The sequence below is a fragment of the Dendronephthya gigantea genome, unplaced genomic scaffold (genome assembly GCF_004324835.1).
Source record: "Dendronephthya gigantea isolate DGI-Jeju-01 unplaced genomic scaffold, DenGig_1.0 000001F, whole genome shotgun sequence".
Taxonomy (NCBI): Eukaryota; Metazoa; Cnidaria; class Anthozoa; order Malacalcyonacea; family Nephtheidae; genus Dendronephthya; species Dendronephthya gigantea.
In genome coordinates this window covers 1,571,799-1,586,544 of record NW_021163011.1, presented here as the reverse complement: position 1 = coordinate 1,586,544, position 14,746 = coordinate 1,571,799, and the positions used below count along the sequence as shown (strand labels likewise).

Below are 14,746 nucleotides of genomic sequence, written 5' to 3'. Positions count from 1 at the left end.
TTATTTATTGAACGATTCGATAAGTCGGTCGTCTTGAAAATATTTATAAATATTTATTTATTAATTTATATGCAATTTATGACTAATTTACTTAAAACAACGATCGGTGATTTTAGAAACCAGCCGGTGCCAAAGCCCATTATTATCGCGATGTAGTTTTATGGCAATTGTAAAACCAAAGGAAGTATTTTTATTGAAATTCATTTGAAATCAAAATCATTTCGACAATTATTCATGCAAAACTGCATATAGGTAGTAATGGTCATGTCAAAATGCGCTTTTATATTTTCCAATAATTACGATTCAATTTTCATTCCTTTGCTTTTCTTGGTGGCTTGTAAAATGCCTGCGTTGGTCGTTGTGAGCGAATTGCATTATTCTGGACAGCATCTCCTGAAATATAAAATCACATTGCCAAATTTAAAATGAACATCTGCAAAGCCAAAGATGAACACGACAACTATATATGCAGTATCAGTGAACTGGAACGCTCAGTGAAGCCAAGATGGCGGATGATGAAGCCTTTCTTGTTGGTATGATCTAGGCCTCTGGCGCGGAAATTTCAAAGGAATATTGCCGCCATTTTACCTACGAAATTTCCGGGCGGGAGGCCTGGATCATACCTACAAGAAAGGCTTCAGTGTCCGCCATCTTGGCTTCAAACTTCCGACAGAGTGAGCGTTCCAGTCTTATTTGAGTCAATGATTTGAGTTCACTGTGCAGTATTCATAATATTTAACATAATTATGATTTTATTTTATCATGTAATTGGATTTAATTACATAACACTTCTAATATATTTTTAATAGCTTCTCTGCAACCTAATTAGCTGGGCGAACTAGAAAATATACTACCTACCGTGTAATTCTGGCCACCCTTCGTCGAAATTGGGCGGCGTAAATGGTGGTGCAGCAAATGTTGTCACATCTTGTTGTACCTTGTTGCTCCTTTCCTGCATTAGCGTTGGTGATGCATGAATGATCCCTCTCGCTTGGGATTGAAAAGGTTGACGCGTTACCTCGAAGTCCTAATAATTAGGATTAGCATAATTATAAAGGTAATTTTTGTTAAAATCCTGGCTTATGATTGGTCGAGCGATCTCGGAACATAACGCAGGGCGACATCAGTGGGCGACATGAATGCACATATAAATCTTGGACCAATAGAGACGAATTTGCTCTGGGGTCTGCCCGAAATTCAGGGACACACTTTCCACAGGAAATATTTATATTTTTACCCTACTGAAATGTGTTTTGGGCATTTTGTACCCCTTAAATAATTGTAAACCTGCATGCAGGCTTTATTATCAATTAAAAAATCTAAATAATATAATTACAAATCATAATATAAATCATGAAAATTAACAACTTCATTTTAAACTGCTCCTTCAATATTCTAACCAATTTCAGCGTAATGCAATTTTCGAATCACCTTATTTTAGACCATTTGCTCTTCTCGGGGGGGGGTTCATTCTAGGAGGGTGCGCACCCAGTAATCTTGTCCATAATTTGAGAACAAAAGTATAACTTTTATGCCACGTAACCCTTGCAGCTAGTACCCTGGCAGATTTATTTCTAGTTCTGAGTGATTTAGGGGAATAAATAAGAAGAAAAGCATAGCTCACCAAAGGAAGAAGATTTGACCAATTAATCGTTTCTCGTTTGCCAGTGTCGTGGAACATTACAACACAACTTTTATGACGAACTTCTACCTTGATAATTTTTGCAAGATAGTACTAAAAATTCAAAAGTATTATATTCAGTTTAATGTTTATGATGTGATATGCTTGACTCTTTCTATATGAGCGCGAAGTTCCATTTTCGTGTGTGCTAGGCTCTTGCTATATCTATAGAATTGCGCATCTTTTCGGTAAAATTTCGTGTAACTATTCCACGTACGTGCTATATAAAAATACCTGTCTATGTTCGACGTGAAAAGCGAGACAATCTTCTCCCTCGTTCCACCAATGCTTTTTAAAAAAGATAAAAGATAAAATTATATGCCAAGTGTCGAACTCCCTTTTCTCTAGTGTTTTATAAAGTAGTGCTTTGGTAAATATAAATGTTAATCAAATATTGGTTTCAAGATGATTGGCTTGCTATTTTCCAACATCAAATAAGATACCTTTGTTATAAAAATTTGCACTCTTGTTAAAAAAATTGCACTGTTGCCAGAGAATATTTATAGTATATTATACAAAATTTCGTTTTACCTGCTTCCGAGATTCATAACTGCGACCTCCAGATATACCTTCTCTGTATCTTTCATTCTGGTGTTTACTTTTCTGATTATCGCTTTGCCCAGCTGGTACTGACGTTTCGTGCATTTGACTATCCCTTTCCTGCGTTCCTTTTATTCCTTTAGAAATTACATTATTTTCAGGCGTTGCCTTGGACTCTCCTTTCTGTTTTTTACCTGAAATCTCACTCCTGCCCTCTGTCGGTCTATCTTTACTCCCTCTATATTGTCCTATGGGTGAATTTCTCCCGCCCAGTTTATCCCTGGATTGCTGCGAATTTTTTTCGGTTTTCACTCTCTCTGTGTCGGAACGCACATCCATGCCCGATTTACCTCCTCGATAATTTTGTTCCCTCAACACACCACCGCGATTGTCGCGGCCGTGGCTTTGTCTTCTAAAATCCTGTGTTCCACTGCCTGCATGAGAGTCTTGTCGTGTACCACCACGACCCTGTGACTGCCTATTGTCTGCCTTATCATATTTTGAATGCTCTTTTCTATAGTTATCATTTCGTTGCTTGTCGTCTTGAGAGAAATCCTTCCCGCCATGGCCACTTTGATTTTCATGCGACTTCTCTGTTTGTTTGCCATGTTTATTAGCACTATTTGCTCCCGACGGTGGATTGTTCCTTTGGTAGTCACGCTGATCGCTACCCCTCTGTTTTTCTTTGCTGTATTTCATGTTATTATCATATCTCTCTGCAGCTCTTCCATCCTTCTCTGTCCATTGATGTTCGCTTTTCTGTTGGTTCCGACTTCGTTCGGATTGCTTCCTGTTACGCTCGTTTCCCTTTTCGTTCCTTTCTCGACCATCGCGCTCATACCGTCGTCCTTGGTTTTCATATTTACTTTGCTGATAATCTTTGGAAACTGCTTGTTTTTTGCTCGTTTCCGATTGATCCCCCGCAGAACCCTTTATCCTGCCGTGTTCCCGCTGATCTCCACGTTGATTTCTATAATGACCATCGCGCTGAACGCTTGCTTGTCGATTGTATTGACTTCCATCCTCATCTAGATGATCGTCTGCGGTTTCTTTTGTTTTAACTTTTTCTCCTTTACTACCTACAATTTAATAACAATTCTGCATTTTGCTATTTTGAAAACTCTGCATAATGCACATAACAAACGTACATGCGTGATGTTTTGTACAAGTTGTTGATTTAATGCATTAACAGTTGTTATACATTACACATGTAAAATACATTTTTTGTAATCACTTCAAAATAATTTGTCTTGAAATACCATCTTTGTATCAAAAATGGTAATAGAAAAAGTAATAATAATAACTAATAATGAAAATAGTAAAAGTAATAATAACAACAACCAATAATGGCAATAGTAAAAGTAATAATAATAACAATACTGAATATAGTATATATAACTTCATATGGAATATTAAAAATTTCAAGCTATATCCAAGAAGTCAATACCACGAATAGCAAGGAAAATTGCATGACGACACGTATATAGTGCATGCTCTAGTATTATATACCCTTAAAACTAAGGTAAGGGGGTAAATATTTTAAGAAGAAAGAGCACGATAGTGCTTGTACCTTTTGAAGGAAGCTTAGTTTCAAGAAAATCCCAGAGAGTTCCCTCCGACGGTCGGGAAGTCGCCTGTTCGTCCCCATAATCGTCATTGTGTCTTCCACCTGTGAAACAGTGTGTCTACATACGTTATGTGGATTTGCCCAATTAGCAGTGGCATTATAACGTTTAATAATATTTTTGAATATTAGAATATGGAATCAACACCTCCTCCCATTTAGACCCGACAGCATCTGCCTAATACGATCGAGTTTTTTGATTGACTTTTTTTAACAACAGTAAACAATTTTTATAATTCGTTAATTCTTTTGGAAATCATTTTCTATAGATTATTGGGTTTCACAACTCGTCAAACAATAGAAAAACTTGTTCGTATAGGTAGATTCCCAAGCTGATCGTTGGTTTAATATTTTTACGCAAGTGTGAAAACAAATGTTCTGCTGTATATTTAAATTAAATAATGCAAGTGAGGAATGGCATAATTTCATATATTTGGAAAAATATTGTACCTCTTTGAGAGTTCGGTCTTCTTTCGCGATTACTCTTTTCTGTATATTTCTGTTGCTGAAGAGATTAGATATGTAAAAAAATATACTTTAACAGTAGAAGTTTGTTAAACATCTACATAGAAGTACTACGGAATAGTGTTTTAACAAATATTCTGTAACAGGAGCAACCTAGTCCCAGAATATTCGCCCTGCCCGCGTGAAGAATACCCTCGGAACAAAGTGGTAACAAGGGTGTATACAGGGTGTCTCAAAAAACCCCAAAAACTATTGAAATCACCCATAACAATGTAATTGATAGGGTTTGAATGCCTAAGCACTCTGTTTGGATAATATCACAATAAACACTCGTTGTTCCGCGGTCAGCTGTACCATTTTCTTTCGAAGCAATAACAAGGCTAATTTAAATTTAATCATATTCACAATGTCAAATTTTTCGTATTTAGCATGTTATAAGTTGCATTAAATCCCCACGGGCTAAAATTCGTGAACACGCCATTCAAATTTTAACAATGAGTGATTTCAATAGTTTTCGTTTTTTTCGAGACACCCTGTAGAGTTACAACCTAGGGCCATGCATGCAGGACGAAATATGCAGCAAACAGCAATAGAATTACTAATCCTTGCATCTCATACTTATTTATCTGGGGCCGGTTGTTCGAAAGGCGTTTAGCTTAAACGGTGGGTAAGTTCAAAATGGAAAACAAAATTATCGATTTATTGAACAACCGAGCTGAAATATTTTGATGTAAAAAGTTTAATTTTCAATGGAAGTACAAATTAAACGCATAAGATGCAAGTTCAGTCATTCACAAGATCCATGAGAGTATTTTTAAACTTTGGCTTATCCACCGTTTAAGCTAAACGCCTTTCGAACAACCGGCCCCAGCATGATCGCATATTTCAACGACACCGGTACCTGCAATGTATATACACTACCTGTCCACCGCCTTTGTTTGAGAACGCCTCGTCTCTTTGATTTTGCCCACTTTCATCTGGTTTTTGAACGTTGGACGGCTTTGCATTAAGTTTACTCTCAACTCGCCACTGACCTCTGTCGCCTGACGAACCAAGTTGCATCCTCTAAAAACGTCGCGCCAAAGTAATAAAGTTACACATCAGCAATTTAGTTTGTGAAAAAGGCCAAAGGAACTTTCCAACAGCCTTCTTTTGAGGTTAATTTTGACAATGTGTTCAACCAGAAATTGTTTATGGAACCACTGAAGCTTTATTTTTCAAGTTATCAAACACAAATCAAACAGCTGGTTGACCAATACAACTTCGAATTGCTGCGTGCATGGTCGTATAGCAAATTTCACAGTGTATGTAATGATGTAGTGTAAGTAACAAAACTTTTCACATTTTCCACTACGGATTGCCAAAAAAAAAGCAAAGTGATACATAAGAAGAAAAACAATACCTGATTTCCGCCGGATTGAAAACTTTTATGTGCTCTGTTTTCGGTTTTCGTGGGGTTAGTATGGCTTTCATTACCCTGTTTAGCAGTCTGGATACGTTGATCGCGGCTGTGTTCAAAATCCTCGTGTATTTTCTTGTTTTCTTCCTTTTGGCTCGTGCTTTCCTCTTTCAGCAATGAGCTCTGTGTTTTCTGGCTATCATCTATTACTGCATGGTCATGAAAGATTTGACTTTGGTAAGAAACAACATTTCTAAGGATTTTTGTTGTTGTTTTAGATGTTGTAACTCAGATGTAAGTTGTGATTAATGGTTGATTTAGGCAAGTGGGCTAAAGGTAAGGAAAATCCCAATAGTATACGCAACAAGGACGAATTTTGTTTTAAACTAATCGGCAAATTTGTTTACATTCTCCAGGTTAAGCCTATTAGAATGCCTAATCAGCGAACGAGAGAACTAATTCCGAGATGTCACGAACGGTGGACAATCGTTTCGTTGGGTTTGCGCATGCGCGAAATATGAGCGAGTAAAGACTGGTAATCAACAACATGTGTCCCATGCAAACTCGTACCCAGGGTAATTTCGCTGTGTTATATATGTCATTTTGCAAAGACATAACCGTCTATGAAAAGCTGTTACACACTTCAACTTTAAAAGGGGATTCTTAAAATGTATTGATAAAACAAATGTTACCAAAATCGAGGCGATAAAAAATATTCGAGTGATAACATTTGACCTTTAGTCCTTGACGATTTCGTACTGTGTTGATGGTTTTTCAACATTTAGAGAGTCCATAAATGCCTGCTTTATGCAGCAGAAAAACGGGTGATTGTTACTCCACTTTTTATGACTATTTTAGTACCGAATGATGGAGCTATCCAATCATTTCAGTCATTTTACAATATAAACTTAGGTCTGCATGGTCAGCTCAGGAAATCGTTTGCTAGGTGTGAAATGGCCAGTGGTTACATGCATGTTGCTGCATGCATGAAAATCTACACAAATTTGCCGATTGTCTTAATGCGAAATTTCTCCTTGTTATGTTATGTTACGCTACTGCATGTATGATATATAATATTTTTCTATGCAACCCGCCTCATTATATAGCCTAGGGTTTAGCCTATGGGGAAGTCGTGTGTTCAAATACCGCTGCCCACAAAATGCCTACAGCACATACTGTACAGCACTAATTTTCTATGCACTCACATTTCGCAATAGAGGTTTTCTTCAAAGCACCACTCGTTCTGGTGTCAAACCCAATGAACAATGGTGGACCGTCATCACTCAACATACTAGGTTTACCCCTCTGTTGACTAACATTCTTAACGAAAGAGAAATTTTTGAGTCTTAACTCGTGCCCACTGGCTCATATATTTTATACTTCCCAATTTGTTCATTTTTTTTGTATTTTTCTTTTGATGTACGGATACCTAAATGATTCCCCTCCCCCCCCCCCATCCAAAAAGACTTCTCTCATTGTGTAAACAGAATTAAAATATCAATAATCTTGCAACATAAACAATAGAAAAACTGCATGTGATAGATGTTTAGATGGCCTGATCCAAACAGACGGAAGTGTCGCGAGAGTTAAAAAAAAAGCGCGTAAAACACAAGCTGAAGGCCTGATCGAAACACGGGCTTCGACAAAACAGAACACACGTTATATACATGCTATTTTATAACATGAAGTGCACAATATAAAGTGAATACTGAATATGGAATGGAATTTTCTTCATATCTCATGGCTGCTCACACATACCTTGTTCGTTTCCCATTTCACAACAAGTTTTTCAACTTTACCACCAAGAACGTCGACGTTCCGGGGTTCCAGTAACATAAAACCAGAGATTAAAAAAACGGTACCTTTCAGTCTAATCTTAGTTCCCGGTGGTATTGATAAACTAGCAAAATATTAACACATATTTGAACTACATGAATAATAAAGACAGCTCGTTTTTTGATTGTATATATTTATGATGATATAATTATCACAATTATCACTACTCTGGTTTAATTAATGAAAGTAATCACCACACAAAGTAATTTACAAGTAATCTTTGGGTGGTGATTACTTTCATATATTAAATTAAACCAGAGTAGCAATAATTGTGATGGATTATATACCGGTACCTGATTGAATTCATATCACTTACAGTTAGAGTAACAGCATACCTGAGTTTTTGTATGAAAGAATTCTCCAGAGCAAAGCATGTTATGTGACCATCAGTAAGTTGTAGCTTAAGCAAGCGTGGAGCAGCCCCAGACTCCTCATTTGCCTTTGGTGCTGAAATATTGCGAATTTTTTGAATCTGCATGACAACAGGTCCTTCAATCTGATATAGTAAAAGAAGATGAGAAGAACAATCAAATTGGCAATTGCTAGTACTCATGGATAGTCAAGAAACGACAAGTTCCGACAAGTAGAAGTACATCATATACACTCATACCGATTGTAGTTGTCCACGCTTTACATGCTCAGAAAGTACTTTAGATCCAACCACTTTCAAATCACACTATTTTTTAAACAATAAAAAAGTGGAGATAACAAAATTATGAAAATTGAACCTGCAAAGAATGATCAGTGTTTTATTATTTGGTAATTTGAAGCTTTAATTCTAGCATAATTAGCATCAAACAAATGTAAAGGACCATCTAAAGTTATTTAGTCTGCTGCTGCTGGGCGTGAAACTTGAGTATCAGAAACACAAAACCATTTATAGAAGGCAAAAGAAGAAATTCACAATATCAAATATTTGTTATAGAATAAAATGAGTTATATATGCACTTACATTGACAGCCCACTTAATTACATCTTCATCAGTACATTGTCTCTCACCAAATTCTTGAACAAATTCCTCAATTGCATCAGATTTAATACTCCTAACATCAAAAAAGAATATTTTTTAGGACATTCAACAAAAAGCGATCTACTAAATGAAACTTTTGTATATTACACCATTACACAATATTTTCATCCTCATTTAATTGTGATTCCATTTGCATTTTTTGAGCCACACTAATTCTTTATCATTAAAGACCTTCCTTTTTCACTTTCACACACCAAAATTAATTTATATGCTTTTGATTATTATTCAGCTTGAATTGAGATGATGGTAGATATTTCCCACACAAATGTCCCATGTCTGCACCTTATTCGTGTTGTGGGTAGGTGATGCGAGTACCTTTTGGATCTATCAGGTCACCCAAGGTAGAAGATAAAGAAACAAGATGCCTAGTGAACCTGGTTCCCTTAAATACTAAATTTGAGATTAGCATTTAGATTACACATGCTGACAATACACCAATAACAACATTTGGTTCATTAGCCATTGTCAACTTCAAATAATATGGCAATCAGTATCTCAAAACAGTTACAACAAATATAGATGCTTTTTTATATGTTGTAAAACTGATTATCATGTTATCTATAAAATATGCAACTAATGCAATGCCAATGAATAATGAACTGCATTTAATAATATAGAGAAAAATACATTGTTTAATAAATAACAGCATAAATGTGGTTGTAGAGACAGTAAAGTTGAAAACGTTTATTGTTTGTTGTTAGCTTGCAGTCTGAGTTTTATATGACTATTTTGAGTTGTTTTTCACCTAAACCGTTTTTAGTATATATAACTCATAACTGTATATAAAAATTGTAAATTCAAGTGTAAATTATTCACAGTCTTGTCTGCATATATAAAACTTGCGCATATCTTACAACCTACACAATAAATATGTCAATTTGTGTAGTGCCTTTAAAAAAATCATCAGCTGAGAAAGTATAACTTACCAGCCTTTCTTTCTCAATTTTGATTGAATATCGTTAATTTTACTGGTCTTTTCGGCCGCCATATTGGCATCGGATTATACCCCTTGGTATCCCTTAACGTCCATGACGTTCATAGTTCTTGAAAGAATGAAAAAACAAAGGACAAACGACCACAAACGACCCAATCCGGCGACCCAACTTTGTTCCCAGGGCCTTTTACCTTAATTCTTGGGTTAGATGTGTGCAGTCGTGAATCTTCTTCAGTCGAATTCTCAGAGTTTAAAAGAAAATCAAGCAAAAAGTTTCGTTCGATCAAGAAAGTCGCTCTTATGTTCCTTGCTAACAGCATGTGGGAGCAGTGGTCTGGGGTCAGGGGGATTGTGACACCCCCTCCTCCTCATAAGTTATAACTCGCTTCGCTTGCTTTGCATTACTTTCCTTATTGCTGAGTTTATTTCAATTTAAAACTTATTTTCAAAAAAGTACCTGCCAGTATGTTGTATATATTAATCATATACAATAACGTCTCTTCAATTGGAAATACGGCTTGAACCTTTTTGATGTACAAACTTCAAAACGATTAGCTTTTGAGTTTCTGCAGTTTTATATTTTATTTAAACACTCACTGCAAGTAGGTGCTTGTTTTCGACCACTATTGGGTATATCAATACGAAAAACAATATTCTACTAGAGTGTGGAAGCCTAATAGATGTACAGAAATTGGATTTTTATTTTTTCCCTGACGAGACGAAGTGCAATAATAATTTTCTTGTATGATTGCATGGCGACTTTAGTAATTATAATAACTTGTAGGTACACCACGTAAGTATTAAATACTGCAAAGCTTTCGGTCCGTTAACCCGGACCTTCATCAGTGCAATTACTTGAATACACGTTTGCGCGTCACTTAAATATCATGTTAGTCGTGATTAGTTTGCTCGCGCTATTAATTAAACGGTTTCATTTAATTAAGTTCTAATTAATGCGCGCGCCCTAGACAAGTATTTGACTAAGAGACACCGAAAAGAGCACGCCACGTACTATTAAGTGGCTTTCCCTCTTGGACGATAGTTTGATGTTTATAAATTTCAATAGATTCTCTCATTTTACGAGAGACAGTAAACTTATCGTTTGCTAAAATGGTAGCATCGTTCCATTTAATGCGATGATCATAAGTCCATGCATGGTGAGCTACTGCAGACTTATCCAGTTTACCTTTCTCGCAGTTCGTCTTATGTTCTTTAAGACGTATTGAGAGATTTCTACCGGTCTCTCCAATGTAAACCAAACCACATTCACATGGAATGTGGTACACACCAGGTTTCTGTTGTTCATCGACGCCATCCTTGTGTGTGTAAAGAGCGCAATAAGTGCAAGAAGAAGAATAAGAAGAAGAAGAAGAAGAAGAAGTGCAAGAAGATTGCGCAAGAAGTGCAATAAGTTAGAATAATATCGTTGTTGCATTACCTACATGAATACAAGTCACGTCGAATAACCAAAAATGAAATGTGATGATATGACCTTTTTATAGTGGCCGGCCTGATAAATGTACACTTTTTTAACTGAAAAATATCGCTTTGTTTTGCGGTACACGCGTAAAAACGCTCAGGTTGATGCAAGTTGATATAAACAGGATGGAGTAATGTTGTGTTGCCCACATTGTTCAGAGTTGTTATCAATATTGAACAATATTGTTACACCCGATTCAGTTTCAACAATATTGTTCAATGTTGATAACAACTCTGAACAATGTGGGCAGCACAACATTGCTCTATCCTGTTTATATCAACTTGCATCAACCTGAGCGTTTTTAGCATCGTTCCATTTAATGCGATGATCATAAGTCCATGCATGGTGAGCTACTGCAGACTTATCCAGTTTACCTTTCTCGCAGTTCGTCTTATGTTCTTTAAGACGTATTGAGAGATTTCTACCGGTCTCTCCAATGTAAACCAAACCACATTCACATGGAATGCGGTACACACCAGGTTTCTGTTGTTCATCGACGCCATCCTTGTGTGTGTAAAGAGCGCAATAAGTGCAAGAAGAAGAATAAGAAGAAGAAGAAGAAGAAGAAGTGCAAGAAGATTGCGCAAGAAGTGCAATAAGTTAGAATAATATCGTTGTTGCATTACCTACATGAATACAAGTCACGTCGAATAACCAAAAATGAAATGTGATGATATGACCTTTTTATAGTGGCCGGCCTGATAAATGTACACTTTTTTAACTGAAAAATATCGCTTTGTTTTGCGGTACACGCGTAAAAACGCTCAGGTTGATGCAAGTTGATATAAACAGGATAATGCCCACATTGTTCAGAGTTGTTATCAATATTGAACAATATTGTTACACCCGATTCAGTTTCAACAATATTGTTCAATGTTGATAACAACTCTGAACAATGTGGGCAGCACAACATTGCTCTATCCTGTTTATATCAACTTGCATCAACCTGAGCGTTTTTAGGCGTGTATATCCCTGTCTATATCTTCACCATACGAAGAGCTCTTTGTATACATACTTGTACATATTTATACGGACCTAATAGAGTTCCATGTCATTCATAAATTATTTTGATCAGTTGATTGTTGTTGATGCAGCTCTTTTCATGTTTTGTTACTGAGATAACGGCGTGAACTTATCCATTCGGAGCCTTGCGAATTTCAGAAAAGAGGGGTGCTGTCGTGAAAAACTCCACACAATTAATGCGGCTGCAACACCATACGCTCCAAGGAGCAAAAATCATGCTGCTGTGGAGGTGATATTGAAACTCAATATATAGAGGTTATACAAGCCGAGCCGAAGGCGAGTGTTTTGCGAGCTTTTCTTAACTTGAGCAACATTCCCAAGTGTTTGGATCAGATCATTATTTAAAAGTTATTTAAAATAACATGTATATAACGCGTGTTCTGATTGGTTGAAGCCCGTGTTTGGATCAGGCCATCCAAACACGGAAATTTCGCGGGAATTTAAAAACAAATTTATTATGGTTTGTTATTTTATAAAACACGCGCTTTTCTTAACTCTCGCAACATTCCCGCGTGTTTGGATCAGGCCATCCAAACACGGAAACCATTAAGTAATTGTATACTACCAAACAGTTGTCTAACGGTTATCTGCACTGCAGTGCATAGAGTGAACAGACGACTTGTGATCTGGTGCGAAGAGCAATCCGCCCACATAACTAGTCAAATCTGGGTCATAGACGTTGTCTCTATGATGCCACTTCGGTCTTTCTTGATAACTTCTACCTCAGTAAAATTTTTAGAATAAAAATTTAAATTTTTGCCAGTCAACTTAATTGGTTGTGACGAAATTGAATGATATAGAAAATGAAGTGATACAACAGAAGTTGTTTTATCGTTTACAGAGGGCGAATCTCTGCGGCCTTTGTCACTTCAAGACAGTAAAGCTTGACGTTTTAAGAGAGGATAGTGATGTTAGCTACACAACTCGCGCCGTTTATTCACTTCTCTTGCGTAGATTTAATTTGATACATCATTTTAATTAAAGTTCTTATACAACGGCGGCATGGCGCTGATGTATTACATATCTTAATCAAACAAAACAACAATAACTCAGCATGCGCATAATGCCATCAAGGCAGAAATGATTTCAGTCCGTTACGTTTTGGCTAAATTCAAAGTGAGTTTTATCCTTTGATTTACTGTTGTTTTTTATTATTCTGGTTCTGGTAACCTTGCATACTATGTACCTATATCAAATTATATGCATGCCAAATCAATATCAAAAGCTTACTGATATACCTGCATAGAAATTAGCTTTTTATTTTCGTCCTTTACAAAATGTAATAAAGATATTGTAAAGTTGTATGTCTAACTTCGTGGGAGATCGTTAAGAAAACCTATACTTCTCATTTCATAATTAATCGTTTCCTCAGAGGTGCTATATATAAATTATATGCAAGCCCGTTTAATTATGGTATATTATTCACTTAATGTATGCTCCCGAGGGAAATAGTGAGTTCTGTTTTCCCAAGAGTCTGAATGTTTCCCGAGACGAAGTCGAGGGAAACATTGAGACTCGAGGGAAACCAAAACTCATCATTTCCCGAGGCAGTGTACATTAAGCGTTTTGTTATATAGGAGCAAAAACATACATGTTTCACAACAATTTCATTTAAAAAAACCCACTTTACTTTGTTATGACAAGAAGCGGGCAACAATTTTTCACTTGCTTCCCTGGGGGGAAACAATGCATTTATTTAAAGACATGCGACTATACGAAATACGAATGAACCAACCACATTTAAAATACAAAGCACCTATATAACAAATTATTTTGAAACCCCACTCCAAGCCATCGCGCGCTAGACTACCGGTTTCCACTAGGCGAATAGGGACCTTAAAGCCCACCACACACGAGAGCTATTTGTTGATCAGCTGATAGCTCTCGTGCGCGGCAATGCGCGGCGGACTTTAGGGTCCTAATTTAAGGCCGACACAGACCGGACGCGAAGCGGCAACGCGGCGCGAATTTTCAGTTTTCAGAAGCATATAAATTAAATTCTGGGATCAAAATTTGGAATCTATGGACGATAGAGCAGTCTTTAATGCAATCTACAAGAAAATTTTGATAAGTTAAAATTTATTTGCTTTTGAAAAATATAAAACGTTGAAAATTCGCGCCGCGTTGGCAATTCGCGTCCTGTCTGTGTGGGCCTTAAGGCCGACACAGACCGGACGCGATGCGGCAACGCGACGCGAATTTTGAGTTTTCAGAAGCATATAAATTACATTCTGGAAGTAAAATTTGGAAACTATGGACGCTAGAGCAGTCAAAATATTTTATTGTTATGTAATCTACAAGAATATTATGATAGATAGACAAAATTTATTTGATTTTGAAAAATTAAAAACGTTAAAAATTCGCGCCGCGTTGCCAATTCGCGTCCGGTCTGTGTCGACCTTAAGGGTCCATTCGCTGCGCGAAGCGAAATCTGAAATCCGGTGATGTGATTGGTTTGTGAAAAAATTCGCCGGGAAATAGTAGAAACGCTTCTTATCTGTTCGCGCGAATAAATTCGAGAGCCTAGTGGAAAACGAGCTCTAAGCATGTAGGACGAGAACACGACGACGGCGGCTAAGTTAATAATACAATGCGTCATTGAAAGGAAATTAATAATTAAAGTTATATTTTAGACGTCGTCTACGTCCTGTTTACAACGGCAAAACGTCGATTTTCACGTCCTGTGTAGACGCAAGCGAGCGCTATATATAGCTCGAATAAGGCTCTGCAGGAT

At 36.8% G+C, this 14,746-nt stretch overlaps 1 protein-coding gene across 3 annotated transcripts; it reads right to left on the bottom strand.

The window, feature by feature from the left end:
* Positions 1 to 137: 137 nt before the first annotated feature.
* Positions 138 to 9,584, bottom strand: LOC114528598 (tudor domain-containing protein 3-like). Of its 3 annotated transcripts, XM_028550281.1 has the most exons (16): positions 9,502 to 9,584; positions 8,498 to 8,588; positions 8,156 to 8,221; positions 7,881 to 8,041; positions 7,468 to 7,609; positions 6,915 to 7,029; positions 5,713 to 5,918; positions 5,232 to 5,375; positions 4,296 to 4,350; positions 3,792 to 3,890; positions 2,572 to 3,300; positions 2,213 to 2,358; positions 1,916 to 1,969; positions 1,625 to 1,735; positions 859 to 1,027; positions 138 to 393 (listed from the first exon to the last, which is right to left on the bottom strand). In XM_028550281.1, exons 1-16 carry the CDS (start codon positions 9,561 to 9,563, stop codon positions 311 to 313), a joined length of 2,433 nt encoding a protein of 810 aa, XP_028406082.1. In that variant the 5' UTR covers positions 9,564 to 9,584; the 3' UTR covers positions 138 to 310. The 3 variants fall into 3 exon arrangements, with proteins under 3 accessions (XP_028406082.1, XP_028406067.1, XP_028406074.1); XM_028550266.1 differs by having other exon boundaries at positions 2,213 to 3,300; XM_028550273.1 differs by having other exon boundaries at positions 2,213 to 3,300; positions 4,296 to 4,344.
* Positions 9,585 to 14,746: the final 5,162 nt, after the last annotated feature.